The sequence below is a fragment of the Taeniopygia guttata genome, chromosome Z, assembly GCF_048771995.1.
Source record: "Taeniopygia guttata chromosome Z, bTaeGut7.mat, whole genome shotgun sequence".
Lineage (NCBI taxonomy): Eukaryota > Metazoa > Chordata > Aves > Passeriformes > Estrildidae > Taeniopygia > Taeniopygia guttata.
In genome coordinates, this window is record NC_133063.1 from 47,428,057 (window position 1) to 47,445,029 (window position 16,973).

General features: G+C 60.6%; 2 protein-coding genes and 1 non-coding gene across 3 annotated transcripts; 2 read left to right on the plus strand and 1 right to left on the minus strand.

The window, feature by feature from the left end:
• Positions 1-2,256: 2,256 nt before the first annotated feature.
• LOC101234112 (uncharacterized) lies at positions 2,257-4,095 on the plus strand. Its single transcript, XR_012052976.1, has 4 exons — positions 2,257-2,367; positions 2,736-3,178; positions 3,798-3,960; positions 4,050-4,095. It is a non-coding gene; the product is annotated as an uncharacterized protein (transcript).
• Positions 4,096-4,205: 110 nt separating this feature from the next.
• SPAG8 (sperm associated antigen 8) lies at positions 4,206-4,857 on the plus strand. The gene is made up of 3 exons (XM_072922250.1): positions 4,206-4,317; positions 4,436-4,498; positions 4,582-4,857. Exons 1-3 carry the CDS (start codon positions 4,210-4,212, stop codon positions 4,732-4,734), a joined length of 324 nt encoding a protein of 107 aa, XP_072778351.1. The 5' UTR covers positions 4,206-4,209; the 3' UTR covers positions 4,735-4,857.
• Positions 4,858-5,360: 503 nt separating this feature from the next.
• Positions 5,361-16,911, minus strand: NPR2 (natriuretic peptide receptor 2). Its single transcript, XM_030258078.4, has 22 exons — positions 16,128-16,911; positions 11,103-11,302; positions 10,907-11,020; positions 10,505-10,640; positions 10,319-10,413; positions 10,106-10,238; positions 9,901-9,985; positions 9,689-9,809; positions 9,120-9,194; positions 8,880-8,957; positions 8,629-8,733; positions 8,294-8,365; positions 8,057-8,216; positions 7,828-7,983; positions 7,580-7,748; positions 7,322-7,468; positions 7,028-7,151; positions 6,834-6,902; positions 6,571-6,745; positions 6,386-6,484; positions 6,202-6,293; positions 5,361-6,035 (listed from the first exon to the last, which is right to left on the minus strand). Exons 1-22 carry the CDS (start codon positions 16,849-16,851, stop codon positions 5,982-5,984), a joined length of 3,183 nt encoding a protein of 1,060 aa, XP_030113938.1. The 5' UTR covers positions 16,852-16,911; the 3' UTR covers positions 5,361-5,981.
• Between the last annotated feature and the right edge of the window lie 62 nt (positions 16,912-16,973).

Here is a 16,973-nt window from a genome sequence, read left to right on the forward strand (position 1 = left end):
TCCGCGGCCGGCTGCCACGGCTATATTTAGTGGCAGGGGCCGGTGCTGGCGCGGTGCACGGCCCACCTGGCACCGCCGCCGGGACTGCCTGGGCCCCCGCCAGCCGCCGCGCGGGGCACCGCAGTCCGCCGGGGAGAATGGCGGCTCTGTTCATCCCCCGGCTCGGTGGCGCTGGCGGCGGGGGGCCCCCGGGAGCTGTGTGGGGCTGTGGCAGAGCCCAGTCACTTCCCACACATACACACCCAGTATAGTATGGGGAATGTTTTCGGGGTGTAAATGAGCCTTAAAATTGTTAATACTGCTGCTTCCTGCTCTGAGGCTCGGTGCAGGATGGGGCCACTCTTGAACTCAGGACAGCCCTGCCTTGGGGATGTGTACCCCAAAGAGAGTTGGGTGTCTCTGGCAAGGTGGGGATGCTAAAGAGGGGCCAGGAATCCCCAGGACACCATCCCCCAGGGCTCACCCATAGCAGTCCCACAGGGAGTGCTCTACTGGGCACAGGGCACAGGCTGGCACGCGAGGTCAGGGCCAGTCGCCTGCCATCGTGTTTCTTCCTGTGCCAGGCTTGTCAGTCCCCGAGCAGCCACAGCGCAGGGCAGGACAGTGGGCACAGCCCCACGGGGTCGAGGCGAGGGGGGGAACGGGGGCCAACGGCTGTTTTGGTTCCTCAGCCGGGGAGGATCACAAATGACGCAAGTTCCCAAAAGAGCCAGGCGGGGAGGCTGCGAGGGATGTGTCAGCCGGTGGTGAGAGGCAGCCAGATGTGCTCTGGCAGCTCCAGGGCTGCTGCCCGAGCTGAGGCTGCCAGAGCACAGCCCAACAGTGAGGCTCCATAGGCCACCACAGGGTGGTTTGCCCCACAGTGGGTGCACACAAGGTGGCATCGCCAGGCTCCCTGTCCCACAGTGTACTTTGGTGCTGTAGGTGTCCCTCAGGCACCCATGCCGCCTAGCCAGGCTTTTGCTAAGCCCACAGGTGCTTGGTGGAGCATCTGGGGATGCTCCTAGGAAGACCACCAGGGGATGAAAGCTGGCACAGGGTCCCCGAGCTGCCATCCCTCTGGCATGAGCTGGTGTAGGGGTGCACCTCAGGGACCACCACAGGGCCCATGGCTGAGCATGGGAGCATGACCAACAGCATGCAACTCAGAACCCTCACAGTCAGCTGCCAGCCCTGGGGGCATCTTGGCACCAACCCCTTTTCAGGGGCAGCAGGACTGATGTAGCCAGCATGGGGAAGCCATGAGATGAGTTCAGGACACGCTTCCCATCTCTACCTCCTCCCTGCAGCTGTGCAGCAGATGGGCTTGGAGGAGCCCCTGCTTGGCATGGAACCGAGGGCCCGCAGGGAGGAGCGGTCCCCAGTGGGGGCCCCCCCGGCCTGCCGAGGCCAGAAGGACTGAGCACATCCCCAGCCAGGAAAAACAGAGGCCCCAGCATGGAGCGCATGGTGCCCCGTCGGCACACACCGCAAAGAACTGGAATAACAGTCCTCACTCCCGAGCCTGCCGCCTGCTATCAAAGGGCCCTTCTTCTGCTTGGCCTCTGTGGAGATGGGGCCAGGGGCCCATCGAGGGCTAGTGGTGGGAGGAGGCTGCTGCTCCATGCCGGCGGGCACGGGCTGCCCCCAGCCCGGCGCCGGGCACGTTCCGCCCCATCACCCTCCGGCAGCTGGGGGTCCCTGGGGCAAGCGGGCGTATTGCAATGCCAGGACCAAGCGGTGTGGGAGTCACCTGGGTCAAGTCACCTGGGAGTCACCAAGCAGTGTGTCCTCAGGAGCTCTGGGCACGTCCCTCCTAATGGCCCAATGGGGCTGCACAGGTCCTGCCCAGGTACGGTGCACCGCCGAGAAGCCCTGCGGCTATCTGTCCCAAGTGCTGGCCCCACGGCACCGGGACAAGATGGCGCGGGGTACCTGGACCAAACAGTGGGGACAGCCTTGATCCCGTAGTGCAGCGCGGGCACCTCTGTGTCCCTGTAGCTTCGCGTCCCCATCCCCCGACATTCCCACCCTTCCGCACTCCCGTCCCTCCGTGTCCCTGCACCCCGTGCCCCACACAACTCCCACCCCCCTCTCTGCACCCCCTCACGCTGACCGCGCCTCGGCCCCGCCCACTCCATCGGGACCACGCCCATCACCGTTTAACTAATCCTTTTGCCCCGCCCAGTTCGCGGTACAGTCACGCCCCCTCCTGGTCTCTCCGCCAATGGGAGGCGCGCACGCGCACGGCTCCACCCTGGGGCGCGCGGCCGCCGTGCACCGTCTCCATGGAGAGAGGCGCGACCCGCCGCGCGCACGCGCTATGGAGCCCAGAGCCGGCTGCGCCGCGGGGTGCGGCCCGGGCTACGGGCAGAGAGACTCCCCCGGGTAACCCCGGTGGGGAGAGGCGGGGGGCAGGGGGGAGTGAGAAACTGGTGGTCCGGTCTGTGGGGAGGTTGCAGCAGGGGGCTAAGCCCAGGCAGGGGGTGGGAAGCGTGTTTCTGCTGGTGGTCAAGGGAACAGAAGGGAGTTACGCAGGGGGAGACCCCTCGAAATTACAGACCCAGCAGCAGGCATTGCTTCTGTCCCCCAAAAGGAGAGGAATTTCTTGTCCCTTGCCCCATTGTGGACAGTGCAGGTGACACTGCAGAGGACCCGGGGTCGGGACGCTGCCTGTGCTGGTGGGGGCTGGGGACGTGGTTGTCAATGGCCGATGCGCCCCGCTGCCTTTCCTCAGAGTCTGTTCCCACCTGCAGGGGTGCTCTGAGAAGCCATGTGGGTCCTAGATGCCACGGGAAGAGGCCACCGTTCAGGGTCCAGGGTGATGAACCCCTGCCTGAGGTGCCCGTGGAGAGGCTCCCCTGCGGCGGTGATTCGCTGACAACCACCACCAAGAGGCTCCAGCAGATGTCGGATGTAGCCAAGCCTCCCCAGGAGACGGCAGACACAGATGAGCTGCCTACTGTGGCCCTACCAGTCGTGCCCAGCAGGGTGCCGTCCCCAGAGACTGGGCAGGATCCCTCCGGGATCAAGTTGTCTCCCTGGATTGGAAAGTGGGGGACTAGACCCGAGGAGGAGTCCCTCACCACAGTGCTGGCGCTGCCCCCCACCCACACCAGCAGAGAAGCCCACACCAGCAGAGAAGCCCAGCCAGCCGGTGCCCAAGAGGAGCCGTGTGACCCGTGACTGGCCGAAGGAGGTAACTCCATAAGGGAAAAGGCCCCTCAAAGTTGGCCCCATCGTGTCCCACATGCTGATCTTGTGAAGTTCCCCGCTCCTGGGCAGGCCCATCTCTTTAAATAGCCACCCGGACGACCTTGAGCCCAGCAGGATAGAAAAGGGATGAAACTCAATAGCACAAAAGGCACAGGCAGGCCCCTGGGGAGTGTCAGTAAGGCAGGAGGGGAGCTGTGATCTTGCTGCTGGGAAGTAGGAGCTGTGGGTTATGGCCCATCACAGTCATGTGGGGATGCTTTCTTGGTAAGCCAAGCTGGGGGGCACCTGATGGACCAAACTATGCCACAGCCTGGAGACTCCATGGGTTGTTTAAGTGCTGTAAGAGTGCTTGCCCAGGGCAGTCTGAGCCCCCAGGTGCTTGTGACTGCCATACAAGGCTGGCTGACCACTAGGCAGGACAGGTCAGCCCTGCCCAAGCTGTGTCCCTGCTCCAGCTTTCCCAGGCTTCTAGCCAGAAAGACCGTAACACCTCTTTACCTCTTATGCCTCTAGGGCTATCAAAAGCCTAAGCCAGGAGAAGGCATAGGCAAGTGCAGCATTGGTTCTTGACCCCTTCCACAGCCCCCACTGTCCATCCCTAGGTACCCGTAAATCCCCTGGACTCTCGACCAGGGAAGGATTTGGGCAGTGAGGACTTCCAGCGTGGCTACCATGGACTGCCGATCCACCAGTTTCTCTCCTCGCTCACTGACAGCTCCCCTCCAAAGGACTGCCCACCTCTCAGGGCTGTGCTACTGGGGCAAGGTGAGGCTGACCCCAACAAGCTATGTGCACCCCAAAAAGGCAGCATGGGAATCTTAGCTGGGAGGCTGATTGCACCTTCCCCTCTGCAGGGCAGCGGAAGGCCACACTGGCATCCATGCTCTACGAGAAATACAGGCAAGCCTGCACTCCCGCATGAGACCCATCCTTGGGGCTATGCCCCAGAGGAGGGGACGTGGGGAGGTGGGGATCTCAGAACTGATCTGGATCTGTTCTCACTGCAGTAAGGAGATGGAGGAAGAGATCCATCCCTACCCGAGGTGCATGGAATCTATCTCCACCACGCACCACGATTACCGTGCCATGGGTTTCCAGTCCACCCCTCAGCCCATCACCCAGGTACAGGCAGCAGACATCCCCCCCGCCAGCTTACAGCAGCCTCCAGGGAGGCTGCAAGGCTCAGTGTGTCCTGCTGAGCATGCCATCCCCTCTGGCTCACATTTTGCTTCCCTTGCAGCCTCACAACTACTTAACGGAGCAGCCAACCAGCTTCTGGCTGCAGCAAGCCCACGGACTGCCGGTAAGACCCCCAGCACCCTGTCTGGCCAGTGCCCTGGGAGTCTCAGCTGCTGACACAGACCTCTCCAATTCTCTCCTCTACAGGGTGTCACTGCCCTCTTCGGCAGAAATATTCCTTTCAAGAGGAATGCAGACTTTTCCACTCCCATTACCATGTACTTAGGGCATCCCGAGCCCTTCAACCTCTGTGACCCCTACGACCCCCTGAGCAGCCAGCTCCAGCCCCACAGACACTAAAAAACAAGGGGGCACAGGTGGTCCCAGCATTCTTGCCCACCCCAAGGCTGTCCTCAAGCTGGATGTTTGGAGGGGAGCACTGTGTCCCTGAGATTTCAAATCCCATGAGAGCATGAAGCAAAATGGGAAACCCTTCAGCCCTGTTGCAAGTTACTGTTGACCCAAACCACATTGTGGTCCCAAGATTTTCTCCTTAGGCATGGAAGCAGAGCCCCTGGCATAGCCCCATCCCCTGGGACACGTCCCCTCCTGGCGGATGCAGTGGGTGACACACAGCGTTGTTCCAGTCCCCAGGCACAGGTGTGTTCCAGTAAGAGGCGGCAGTGGAGCGGCCAGAGCATGAGCTCAGAGGAACGCACTGCAGCCCTCACGCCAAAGCAAACCCACAGCAGCCCTGCCTTCCCAGCACCACCCAAGCCCTCAACAGCCACTGCTGCGATCACCCAGCACTGGCTGCCCATGCCCACACTCCTGCCCTATACTGCAGACAGACCCCCGGGATACGATGTCTTGGGATGTTTCAGGCAGCTGTCACCAGCCCAGGCTGAGTTCCATATTGGTGTTCCCCCGGCCTCCCTCCCCTCTTGGCATGCTGGGGCAGAGCGAAGTAGAGGCCACAGGACAGATGGATCTGGGGAAGTTTGTATTTCAACAAAATAGTTGCAGGGAGTCCTATATTTACACCTGGAGGAGGGATGGGTATTTACATGACCCAGTGGGGTTATATACAGGGGAAGGGGAGACTGGGGAGGGGGGGAGCTGCGGCATTGAAGCCTGACCTGGCCAAGGAGTCAGTCTTGGCAGGAATCCCCATTTCCCCCCGCCCCAGGGATGGGTTGACATGGGCACAACTTCTGCTGGGGACCAGGTACTGAAAAGAGACGGCAAAGTGCCCTGCGGGGCAGCCAGGCCCCGGAGAAGCTCAGAGCCAGCTGAGCCACAGGAGAGAGGGCAGGGGTTGCAGACCTCAGAGGGTGGGGGGAATAAAAGGTCTCTTGGGCTGGATGAGGGCTGGTTACCCCCCTCCAGCAGAGGCTGTGGGGAAGGTGGGCTTTGCTGGTGCTGATGGCGGGGAGCAGACAGTGCTGTGGCCGCTGCCCCACCTTGCCCAGGCCCTGCTGAAGCAGGGGGGCTGCAGAGTCAGGTGGATGCAGTGATGCAGGGGTGCTGTGCATCCAGGGGTACCAGAAAACGCTGGTGGCCCCATTGAGCTGGGGGCTCTGCCACAGCCACTGGGCTCAAATTACTTAAGGGTCTTTCCTCTCGCCCAGCAGCCAGTATGTCCGCATCTTTCCCTTGCCCTGGAGGCAGAGGTGAGCAAGTTAAGACCCTGTTTGCCCCTGGAGCAGCTTCTTGGGTGTCATCCCCACCACTGTGAGCAACAAGGGGTCCTAGCCCCAACCCACCTCCCCACTGCATTCCCCTGTGGTTGGAAGGGGCAGTACCCCAGCATTGCTGTGCCCTCACCTTCATTTCTACATCACCACGCAGCTCCAGCTCGAAGCATCCAAACTCATCCAGGACTTCTTTGGTGGCAGATGAGACATGGATCTTCAGGGCTGAGTAGCACAGAGGAGCAAGAGAGACATGGCTGGGTGCCATGGGAACAGGACACACCCCATGGCTCTGGACTTCAGCTGCCCTGGCTTACCCTGGCCGTTGGATTCCATGCGGGATGCAGTGTTCACCGTGTCCCCGAAGAGGCAGTACCGCGGCATCTTCAGACCCACCACTCCGGCACACACGGGACCTGCAGGCACAGAGGCACTCGGGGATGCTGCAGGGCAGGCGGATGGGTGGGCAAGCACCCCCCAGCTGGCTAGCATGGGGGCTCACCGGTGTGTATGCCAATGCGCAGGTGGAGCTGGTCGTTGGGACGGTGACGGATCTTGAAGGTTTTGACAGCCTCGAGCAGGGCCAGGGCCATACGGACAATCTCACGGGCATGCAGCTTCCCATTGCGCACTGGCAGCCCCGAGACTACCATGTAGGCATCCCCGATGGTCTCCACCTGTGGGGGCAGGGGGGGCAGGTACCACTCGGGCTCCTTGCTGCCTGCCTCACTCTGGGGGGCTGTGCTTGCTCACCACACCACTCACCTTGTAGACGTCAAAATTGTCGATAATGGCATCAAAGCAAGTGTAGAGATCGTTCAGCAGCATCACGACCTGGATGGAACAAGGGTGTGTGTACATCTGGGAGAGGACATCCCCCAACCCCAGGGATGGCACTTCTAGGGTGTGAGACCTCAACCAGCACCACAGAGGTGCTGCCCCCCAAGTCCTGCTCTCACCTGCATGGGAGTGCTCTCTGCTGAGAGGGCGGTGAAGCCCACGATGTCACTGAAGTAGATGGTGACGCTGTCAAAAGCCTCAGCCCGCACTGTCTCTCCACGCTTCAGCTGCTCTGCCACGGAACTGGCAAGGATAGTGGTGAGCTCCACCCCAAACCCACTGTTCCCCCTGGAACCCTTGCCTCACACCAGCACGGAAAGCTGTGAAGGGACCCCATACTTGCATAGCAGTAGGTACAAGCTGAACCCATGCCAACCCTCAGACCCACACACTCCCTTGTGTCCCCATCTCACTGGGGCAGAATCTGGTAGAGGAGGTTCTCTGCCTTGCGCTTCTCCTCTAGGTAGGCCTGTGTCCTCTCTTCCACCAGCTTCTCCAGGTTGTTGGCATACTGTTCCATGCGCGACAGCAGGTTGTCCAGGATGCTGGTGCTTCCCTCCCTGCCAGGGTGCAGTAAGTTGGCACTGCAGGAAGAGGTGACCCCCACCACCACTCCCATGGCTGTCCCCACTCCCACCCAGGGCCACTGTCCTTGCATGCCAACCACCCACTTGTTGAATCTACGGATGAAGATCTTGATCTGACTGAAGTCGGGGCGCTCAGCCGGCTCCTGCGCCCAGCAGCGTTCCATCAGCACTGCCAGCTCCTCGCTGTGCACCCCGATGTCAATGGAGGGGCGGAAGAAGGGCTTCTGGCTGTTACGCACCTTCTGCACGATCTCTGCCGGGGTGTGGCCAACAGTGAGCACCAGACTTCCATGGTGAGGAAGGACCTCCACACACGTGCTCTCCATCCTCACCTTTGGGGCTCAAGTCCATCCCCTCGATGTAGAAGGGGCCGTTGCGCAAAGCAACCTCCTGCACGATGATGCCAAAGCTGTAGACATCAGCTTTCTGCATGCCCGGGGTGGGCAGGTGTCCCTTTTGCAGCAGCTCTGGTGCTGTCCACAGCTTCTCTGGTGGGACAAAGAAATGGAACAGTGAGACAGGGCCACCCCATCCTTCTGGTCCTCCCAGGTAGGCACTCACTGGCATAGAGTGCATGTGTGTCCTCATTGTCGCTAGGCGAGCGGAAGCTGGCCAGGCCATAGTCGGTGATCTTCAGCACGAAGCGGCTGTCCACCACGCAGTTGGATGACTTGAGGCTGCCGTGATGGCCAATGATGCTGTTGTGCAGGAAGGCCATTCCCTGGGACAGATGGACACAGTGAAGCTTATATCTTTCAGGCACCTCTCCCTATCCCCTCACACCTCTCAGCTAGATACCTTGACAATGTCATTGATGAGGGAGTAGCGAAACATCCAGTCCAGGTTGATGCTCTCATTCTCCAGGACATCCTGTGGTAGCACATTGAGTGGACTCCACCAAGCACCCAGGTCATGGTGATGGCAGCCTCACCAATTGCCCAGCTCAGGGTGTCTGCAGCACCCACCCCCACCCCTCCACTGGCTTCTGACACCTGCTTGGACAGCTCAGCCGTGAGCATTATTGCTAGGGCTCAGGTGGCCACCAGCATCCACAGCCCTGTCCACAACACACAGCCCAGCTGGGTCACCAGGAATATCTAAATGTCACCTGCAGTGTCCCCAAACCCCGCTACCTGCAAGCTGCCCCGTGGGCAGTACTCAGTGATGATGCAGATGTTGGGGGGGTCAATGCACGCCCCGATGAAGCGGGTCAGGTGGTTGAACTGGATATCTCGCATCTGCAGGTGGAAGTGAATCCAAGACAGTTTTGGGGTCAAAGGGCATGAGCTGCTAGGAGGGTGCTCCTGCTACCCTCCCACATGCTCAGGACCAATCCCTGCACTCCCAAGCAGGTTGCCCACCCTAGCTCAGACCCCAAACCTACATGCTTTAGCTCGAAAAGCACCTGCCGTGTCAGCTCAATTCGCTTCTTGTTGATGTGCTTAATGGCCACAACATTGCCCTGGGGTGTTTGGGAAGGGAAAAAGGTCAATGTCCACTGGATGAATATGCAAAGAGGAGGGAAGTGCCAACATCCTGCATGATGGGGGTGCAGCCAAGTGGGAGCACAGCAGAGCTGGGGCATTTCATGGGGAGGACTCAACTCCCGGCCTGGTGCACTGACCTTGAAGTGGCCGGTGTTGGCGAAGATCTGGTACTTGCCATGGGTGGTCATCAGGGAGCCATAGCTGGAGCCACGCTGTGGGAATACGGGGTTTAGGGAGAGGACCCCGCCAATGGAGTAGGGCAGGGACATTCAAGGTGTTCAGGGATGGTGCAGGATGGGCTCTAAGGGTCAGGACAAGCTCTGCGTGCTCTGTAGGAAAGATGAAGACTCCAGGATGAGGCATGGTGCACTGCATGGAGTGTAGGACATGGAAGAGGTATGTCTGTAGGGGATGGAGGGCAACACAGGGGCTTGATGAAGTATGGTGCTACATAGAGGATTCAGGGCTATGTAGAGGAAGAATCTACTGTGGCTCTGCAGGGGATGGAAAGTCATGCCAGGGATGGATGGAGTAAGTTTCTATAGGGAATGGGGTGGATGAAGGGCTATGTTGAAGAGAGATTCAGTGGGGCTGTGGCTTTATAGGAAACAGAGGGTCATTAAAGGGATCCACAGGGAGCGGTGTGATGCAGGGAGGGAAGGCAGCACAGGGGCAGGGGTGGTGCCTCAGGGATGGCTCCTCTAACCAGGGACAAGGTGAGCCGGCTGCCAGCTGCCTTGTGGTACCGCTCAGGACTTCCAAACTGCAGCTCATCCCAGCGGATCCTCCAGAGCATGCTGGCAAGCTCCTTCTCCAGCATCAGCTTCCTGGGGGACACATAAGGGTCAGGCCCCCCATCCCCTGTGTCCTGCCTGCCCGCCCACACATCAGACAGAGTTTCTCCCAGCCCTGACTGACCTGAAGATGAGGAAGCTGGAGATGCCAAACATGACAAAGGTGAGGCCGGTGCCCAAAGCCACGATGGCCAGCATAGAGAGGGGGGCTGCAGGCAGGAGAGAATGTGTCAGGGTGGCCCATCTGGCTGGCTTTGACAGCCAGACTGACATGCATCCATATGGAAGCTTGCTGGGGTCCAAGGGATATGGGGACCCAGGACACCCACTTTTATCACAGGAGGGGTCATCCACATCAAAGACACAGGGAGGGTTGTCCAAGGGGGGAGCCCCCTTCACCCAGGGGATGGGTCGTCCCAGCCAGTGGATTTGCTTCTCCACACCCGAGTAGTGTCCCACCACCTGAGGCAGAGAGAGATGAGGCCACCCCCAGACCCCACCATCCCATCCCCCAACCCCAGCCAGGGGGAACCTCCCCCCACCTCATACTGCCCAGTCTTGGGGTCACTCATGGCCCATAGGTTGAAGTCAGTGTCCCGGTCATTATTGCTGTCCATGCTCACAAGCCCTGTGACACCTGTCAGAAAATTAACATGCAGGTGGGATGGGGACTGAGTTCCACCGCCCTTACAGCATCCACCACCCAGTTGTCCCCATCCCAGTGTTACCCTGGAACTTGCGGTCCCTCATCTTCTCAATGATGTGGGTGGCGTTTTTCTTGGAGCCGCCCTCACGCAGAGTCTCATTCAGCACCATGGCGTACAGCAGCATCCCATCATAGAAACACCCCGCCACCAGGTTCATCTGCCAGGCGGAATCTGAGCACACTCACGGCCATACACACAGGAGCATCCCAGAAGGATTCACACCAGGACCATGCACCCACCCACTGCCTCATAACCACTCTGGGGCCAACACGCACCCTGCAGGGATGGCAGTGCCTGTGGCTGCTCCCACCAGGGATGACCCCTCTGGCATTGTCTGTTGTCCCACCCTCTGCATCTTGGTGAGGTGCCTCGGACCCACGTGAAGGGACCCCACCACCCTAGCATGCAGGGGGACTCACTCACCAGGGAGTAGTTGAGCTGCACCCCAAATTTCTGCTTAGCTCGCAGGATGAGCTGGGTTTGGAAATGCTGGTACTCAGGATTTTGGGGCTCGTAGTAGGTGATCACCAGCACCATCTGCAACCAAGCACAGCACCCTGGTTCACATACTGGGGCCAGGCTGGGAAGGTTTGTCCCCAGGCAGGTGGGCACAGCTCACCTGGAAAGCCTCACGCAGTCCTGAGTCCTGGCCCGGGCTCTCCTGCCAGGGTTTGAAGGGGTCACGGGCAGAGTCACCCCGGAGGCTCTCCCCAAAGACATCCAGGTAGAAGAAGACGTAGTCACCATTGGTGAGGTTCTCCTGTTGTGCCAGCTGCATGATCTGCCGCAGCATCTCTGGCGGCCCACAGAGATATACCACTGCCAGAGAGAGGCAGGGGCTTCAGCGGGGCAGGGACACCCCACTGCGCCCCAGCCACACAGCCAGGAATGGGGCAGGTGGGGCAGAGCAGCCTCGGGAGCACTGGGAGGCTACGGGGCTGGGCGGGTGGATGGAGCAGGCAGATGGGGCAGGCAGATGGGGCAGTGCTTGTCTCACTGCCTCCCTGTGACCCATGGCCAGACGCACAGCCCCTGCTGGCCAGACCCACGCCTGCCCCATCAATCACCTCGGACTGAAGGGAAAGAGAACAGGGAAAAACTTGCTCGAAATCATGAGGTGGATGCCCTAGGCACAGACCCCACACACCCTGATCCAGCAAAAGCCAGCCAGAGGATGTCTCCCCCCTGCATCAGCTTCTGGGCTGCTCCATGCCAGCCCTAGCCACGGAATCAGGGGGGCTGGGAGAGGCACTGGAGCCGTGCGCCGGAGGCCCCTGGGGAACTCAGGCTGTGGAATGGGACAAACCCATGTTTGGGATCATGGCCAGCTGTCTGTGCGGCAGGAATGTGCAGGTTCCCAGATTCCAGCACCTTCGAAGGCCACTAATTGGAAACAGAGCATCTCGCTGGTGTGACCCAGACGGCAAGGGGGTGCCCGGGCCCCGTCAGGACCTGCCCCCACCCTCTGCTGGGGACTTGGTCAGCCCCCATGGGATGCCCACCAAGGGCTGTGTGGGGCTGGCACGCCGCTGGCACAGGGGATTACAGACTGTGGGGACGGGTGCCTAAAAATGTCTGAACCCCCCAAGCAGGGGCCCTCCATGCCCTTGCTGAGGATCCTGACACTGCCTCCTCCCTCCCCCCAGAAAACCAGGGCCCCCGCTCCAGCCAGTCTGGCTGGGAACCCAGGATTGAGCAACGGAGGAGGCGGCGGCAGCGGGTGCTGGAGGAATGTCACGCTTGGGCGCTGGCCCCGACACACAGCTCTTCTGCAGGGGCCCAGCGCCCCGGCTGGACCCGGGGAGTGGGGGGGCTGGGGACAGCAAGGAAGCGCCGCACATCGGGAAGGGGTCTCTGCTGCTGGAAGGCACCTGGCCACGCAGACACCTTGTAGGCAGCAGGGCTGGCAGTGTCACCCACGGGAGTAGTGAGGAAGACCACAGGTGGGAGAAGAGACCCAGCACAGCCACCTTGTGCACAGGGAATCCACAGCAATGTGGGGAGCTGCTTCTGGGTACGGGGGAGGGAGAAATCACAGCACCGTGGGCAGTGTGTGAGCAATAGCCTGCTTCAGGATTTGAAATGGTTCCCTCTGCATGCTGCAATACTTCAAATAAATACTCATCTTTTTCACTTTGCTAGTCCTGCATCAAGAAATGTCCCCAAATTTCTCATCCAGGGTGGACAGCTCAGCACCTCTCCAACACATAGAGCCTGAGGGTTCCACCCAAAGACATAGACGGGACCCTCCCCATCCCACTGCAAGCACCAAGAAAAGGGAGCCACAGGGGCTAGGGAGCCATAACAGCTGGTGGCAGATGGTGGGACACTGCAGGCAGCCAGCCCCTGCGGCGGCAGCGAAAGCCTGCCTGGTCAAAGGCCACCAAGAAAGGGGATGGACGGCGCCTAGATGCCTCCCTGGGGACAGGCTGCATGAGCTGTGCAGAAGGAAGGGTCAATGCTTGGGGCTCTCCCTGAGGCAGGCAGCTGCCTCCAGCTGGCAGCTTCCTGTACAGCCAGTAGCGCCTTAGGGGGCTCACATACACCCCATGGGCCAGTAGATGGCCAAAGGCAGCCTCAGCATCACCCAGGATAAGAGGAATGAAGTTCTGCAGGGCTGGAGTGCATCCAGACCCCTGACATTTATTTAGGGGGTGTTTCTGTCATAGGTGGCAGAGTGCCAGGTCCCAGGGAAGGGGCAAGACCACAAGCATGCAGATGAGGTGGCACAACATTGCTTGACCCTTGCATAATGGAAGACAGCCCTGAAATGAGGGCAAATCCCAGGTTCAGGCAGAAAATCCCAGTTTCAAGCAGTCCCACCAGCACAGGGCACTGCAGCACAGGAACTGTCACCCTGGCCCAGGGAGAGCATGGGGGTGAAGACCAAGTGCACTTCCCTCCAGCAGCACCACCTGGCCATCTCCCCAGGCAGGGCACCTGGGCTTTTTGCAGGCAGATGCTCTGGTAATTCCCTCAACCACAGCTCTAATTATATCAGTGCTTTTGCAAATGGCAGGAGAGACGTGGGCCCCTGCACGTTGCTCAGGCACCAGTGAGGGGGACAATCCCACCCCTGTCGTGCCCGTTCATTAGACCTGTGAATGTCAAGAACCAGCAGTGCTAGGGAAGCACAGAGGGGCAGGAAAGCAGCTTTCTCTAGCAAATGTTCACCAAACTCCTGCCCATGACTTGGGAGAAGGAAGGTGAAGCCATGAGGGATGATACTGGTGTTATTGCACATCATGGACATGGATGCAGCTGAAGACCTTGCTTCTATCTTCACGCCATTCCATGCAGGGGTCCCAGCCCCCCTGGGACAGCCTTGCAAGTCTCCATTCCCTGCCCCACGCACCTGGGCTAGGAAAGGGCCTATAACCAGCTCTGAAGCCCTGAGCACCCACCTCTGTGGGGCCAAGCACTCAGCCCCACTCAGTCCCACACCCTGGCGCCATCTCTGAGCTGTGGCCAGAGAGGCACAGACCCTCTCAACATCCCTGCCCCTGGTAGGGGAATGGAACTAAATGATCTTCAAGGTCCCTTTCAACCCAAGCCTTTCCATGGTTCTGTGATTCTATGACCCCAGCTTAGAAAACCTTCGGGTCTCTGCCCATGCCTGGCTTTGTACCCCAGCAGCCACGACCCCCTGCCTGCACCAGGAGGGATTGATTCACATTGGGGTGATTTACAGCACCAAGATGGAAATGTTGACGGGAATCACTGATTTCAGCCTTTCTTCCTGCAAAGTTATTTGCCCTCATCACATAAGAAGCTCCAAACCCCATGGCTGGTGATGACACATGCAAGATGGCACATGCCCCATCCCAGTGGGGCAGGCATAGGATGCTCTCTCTATGGAGTCAGCCTCACTGGCCTCAATCCTGACGGGAACCCAGTCCAACACCCCAAAGCACCTCCCTGCTGCAGCCTGGTCCTGCCCAGCCTTGGACACAAGTCCTGCTGGCCCATCTGGCTCCATTTATCCGGGCTAGATGTCCTTCCTAATGACACAGCATCTCAGAATCCATTAAGAAGCATTGCAGAGTGGCTGACTCCAGGATTGATACACCCTGCTCATCAATAATGAAAGAGCATCAGGCTACCCTTGCTCTCCAGCTGCCTCTGTAAGCCCCTCCATTTCCTCCCGCTCCCAATATAGCTGCTCTCCTGGGGCACTCCAAGGCACCAAATTGATTTATCCCTCCATCAACAGGGCGGGGCTATCACAGCCCTATCCTGGGCGTGCAGCAGGGACAAGGCACAGCCTGGGGTGCCCAGATGCCACTCTGGGGGGTCTGTCTGAGCACAGCACAGCCACCTAGGTATGTTGGCATCATGGTTCTCTAGGTATGTAATCACAGCTGATGCTGTTCTCCAGAGAGCCGCATCCTCACCATTACCTTCAGTCTCCAAGGACATGCCTGGGTCACCCTGATCCTGCTAATACAGGGGCTGCCCCTCACAGCACGTGTCCCACCAAGCTGGGGATCTGCCCCAGCTTTTGCTAGCAAAGGTTGACTGGACTGGGGGCCTAGGAGGGAGACACTGTGCCCCCTCCTCCTGCTGCATCCTAGCCCCTCCACTGATACAGGTTTTGGCCTGGGTGGGGCTCGGGTTCTGTCTTGTCCCCTGTGAACTCATCTCCTGTGCAGGTCCTGCTGCTCCTCTAGCCCCACTGTGACAAATGTTCTCAATCCTCATGGCACCCCACACAGAGCCTATTTTGCCCACCTCTCCCTGTGCCCCACATAGGTCCCATTGTGCCCTCAGTCCATCCTCCTGCCCCACGCGGGTCCCACTGTGCCTCCAGCCCCTCCTTGTGCTCCACAGGGGTCCCACTCCTCCTCTGGCCCCTTGCCATGCCCTTCCACAGGTGTCACTCTGCTCACTCCCTACTGCATCCCACATGAGTCCCACCAGATCCTTGTTCCGTTGCCGTGCCTCACAAGGGCGCCATTTTGCTCTCGACCCCTCACAAGTCCCACTGTGTCCTCAGACTGTCATGGTGCCCCACAAAGGTGCCACTGTCTCCTTGGACTGTTGCTGCACCCCACATGATCACACTCTGTTCCCATCTCCTTGCTGCACCCTACATGTATCTCACTGCCCTCTCAGACACTTGCTGTGCCCTGTGTGGATCTCCATTGCCCCCAATCCCTTGGTGTGCCCCAAACAGGTCCCACTGCCACCCTGGTCCCTTTTTGTGCCATACATGCATCCCATCATATTCCCAGTCCTTTGCTGCATCCTGCAGTGGTCCCGCTGTATCCCTATCCCCTTTCTGTGCCCCAGATGTGTCCTGCTGTTCCTTTAACCCCTTCCCGTACCCTACATACCTGTCGTCCACGGTATCCCAGTGCCCTTGCTGACCCCATCCTTCCCCCTGCTGTGCCCCAGACGGGTCCAATGCCCCCCACCGTCCCTCACACAGATCCCATCGCACCCTCAGCCCCTCGCTGTGCCCCGCGGAGGATTTTGCCTCCCCCTCTCGAAGCCCTACGCAGATCTCCCGAGGGGAGCCCCCTCCGCTCTCCCTTCCTCCTCCCACTCCCACACCGCCACCCCTGCTACCCGGGCGCTCAGCCCGATCCCGCCCGTGGTCATGGTGTCCCCCCCGCACCCCACGCCGCGCCACCCCACGCACCGCGTCCGTTGGCTTTGATGAAGTGGACGGCAGTGTCGGGGCCGCCCTCCTCGGGGGAGTAGATGTGGACGGTGACGGTGAGGTTGTTGCCATCCTGCAGCTCCTGGTAGACACCCTCGACGGTGAAGTAGTAGGGTCGGTCGTCGGTCTTGCGGTCCACGTAGAGGAGCACGGCGCGGGCGCTCCAGTTGAAGTGCGCGTGGAGGTGGGAGACGAAGGCGCCCAGTTTGGGTGCCGAGGGCCCGGTGCGCACCGTCGTGCTGTAGTGCTCCCGTTTGCGGCTGAAACCCGCGGCCACCGCTCCGCCGGTGATGAGGGGCAGCCGCCAGTGAGAAGCGAAGCGCCCCACCGACGCGGCGGGGTACACGCAGCCCGGCCCGAACAGCACGTCGGGGTCGTGGTAGAGCTTCAGGTCCACGGCGTTGAGCGGTGCCACGTACTCGGAGCAGGCGCCCTCCAGCTCCGAGCTCATGAACTCGACGCGCACCGAGAAGGGCCGCGGCAGCAGCGGCGGTTCGCCCCGCTCCAGCGCTTCCAGCGCCAGGCTGAGCGCCGGACCCACGCGCGGCCAAGCCCACGCGTAGCTCACGTTGCGCTCCGGCAGCACTACCGCCACCGTCAAGTTGGCGGGCGCCCCGTTGGGGGTCGCCGCCCGCCGCCCCGCGCCCGTCGGTACCGGCAGCAGCAGCAGCGCCAGCAGCGGCAGCGGCAGCGGCGGAGCCATGGGCCGCGCTGGCTCCTCCGCCCCGGCCGCCGCCCGCCGCTCCGGCGCCCCCGCCGCGCCCCCGCCGCGCCCCCGCCCCGCCGACCGCCGCCGACCGCCCTCCCCCGGGGGGCGGTGCCGCC

Coding starts and splice junctions, on each gene's coding strand:
- SPAG8 (XM_072922250.1), top strand. CDS start 4,210: ATGGAGGAAGAGATCCATCCCTACCCGAGGTGCATGGAATCTATCTCC. Junction 4,318..4,435: donor CCCCTCAGCCCATCACCCAG/GTACAGGCAGCA, acceptor CTTCCCTTGCAG/CCTCACAACTACTTAACGGA. Junction 4,499..4,581: donor AGCAAGCCCACGGACTGCCG/GTAAGACCCCCA, acceptor TCTCCTCTACAG/GGTGTCACTGCCCTCTTCGG.
- NPR2 (XM_030258078.4), bottom strand. CDS start 16,851: ATGGCTCCGCCGCTGCCGCTGCCGCTGCTGGCGCTGCTGCTGCTGCCG. Junction 11,303..16,127: donor CATCAAAGCCAACGGACGCG/GTGCGTGGGGTG, acceptor TCTCTCTGGCAG/TGGTATATCTCTGTGGGCCG. Junction 6,903..7,027: donor CAGAGAGCACTCCCATGCAG/GTGAGAGCAGGA, acceptor TGTTCCATCCAG/GTCGTGATGCTGCTGAACGA.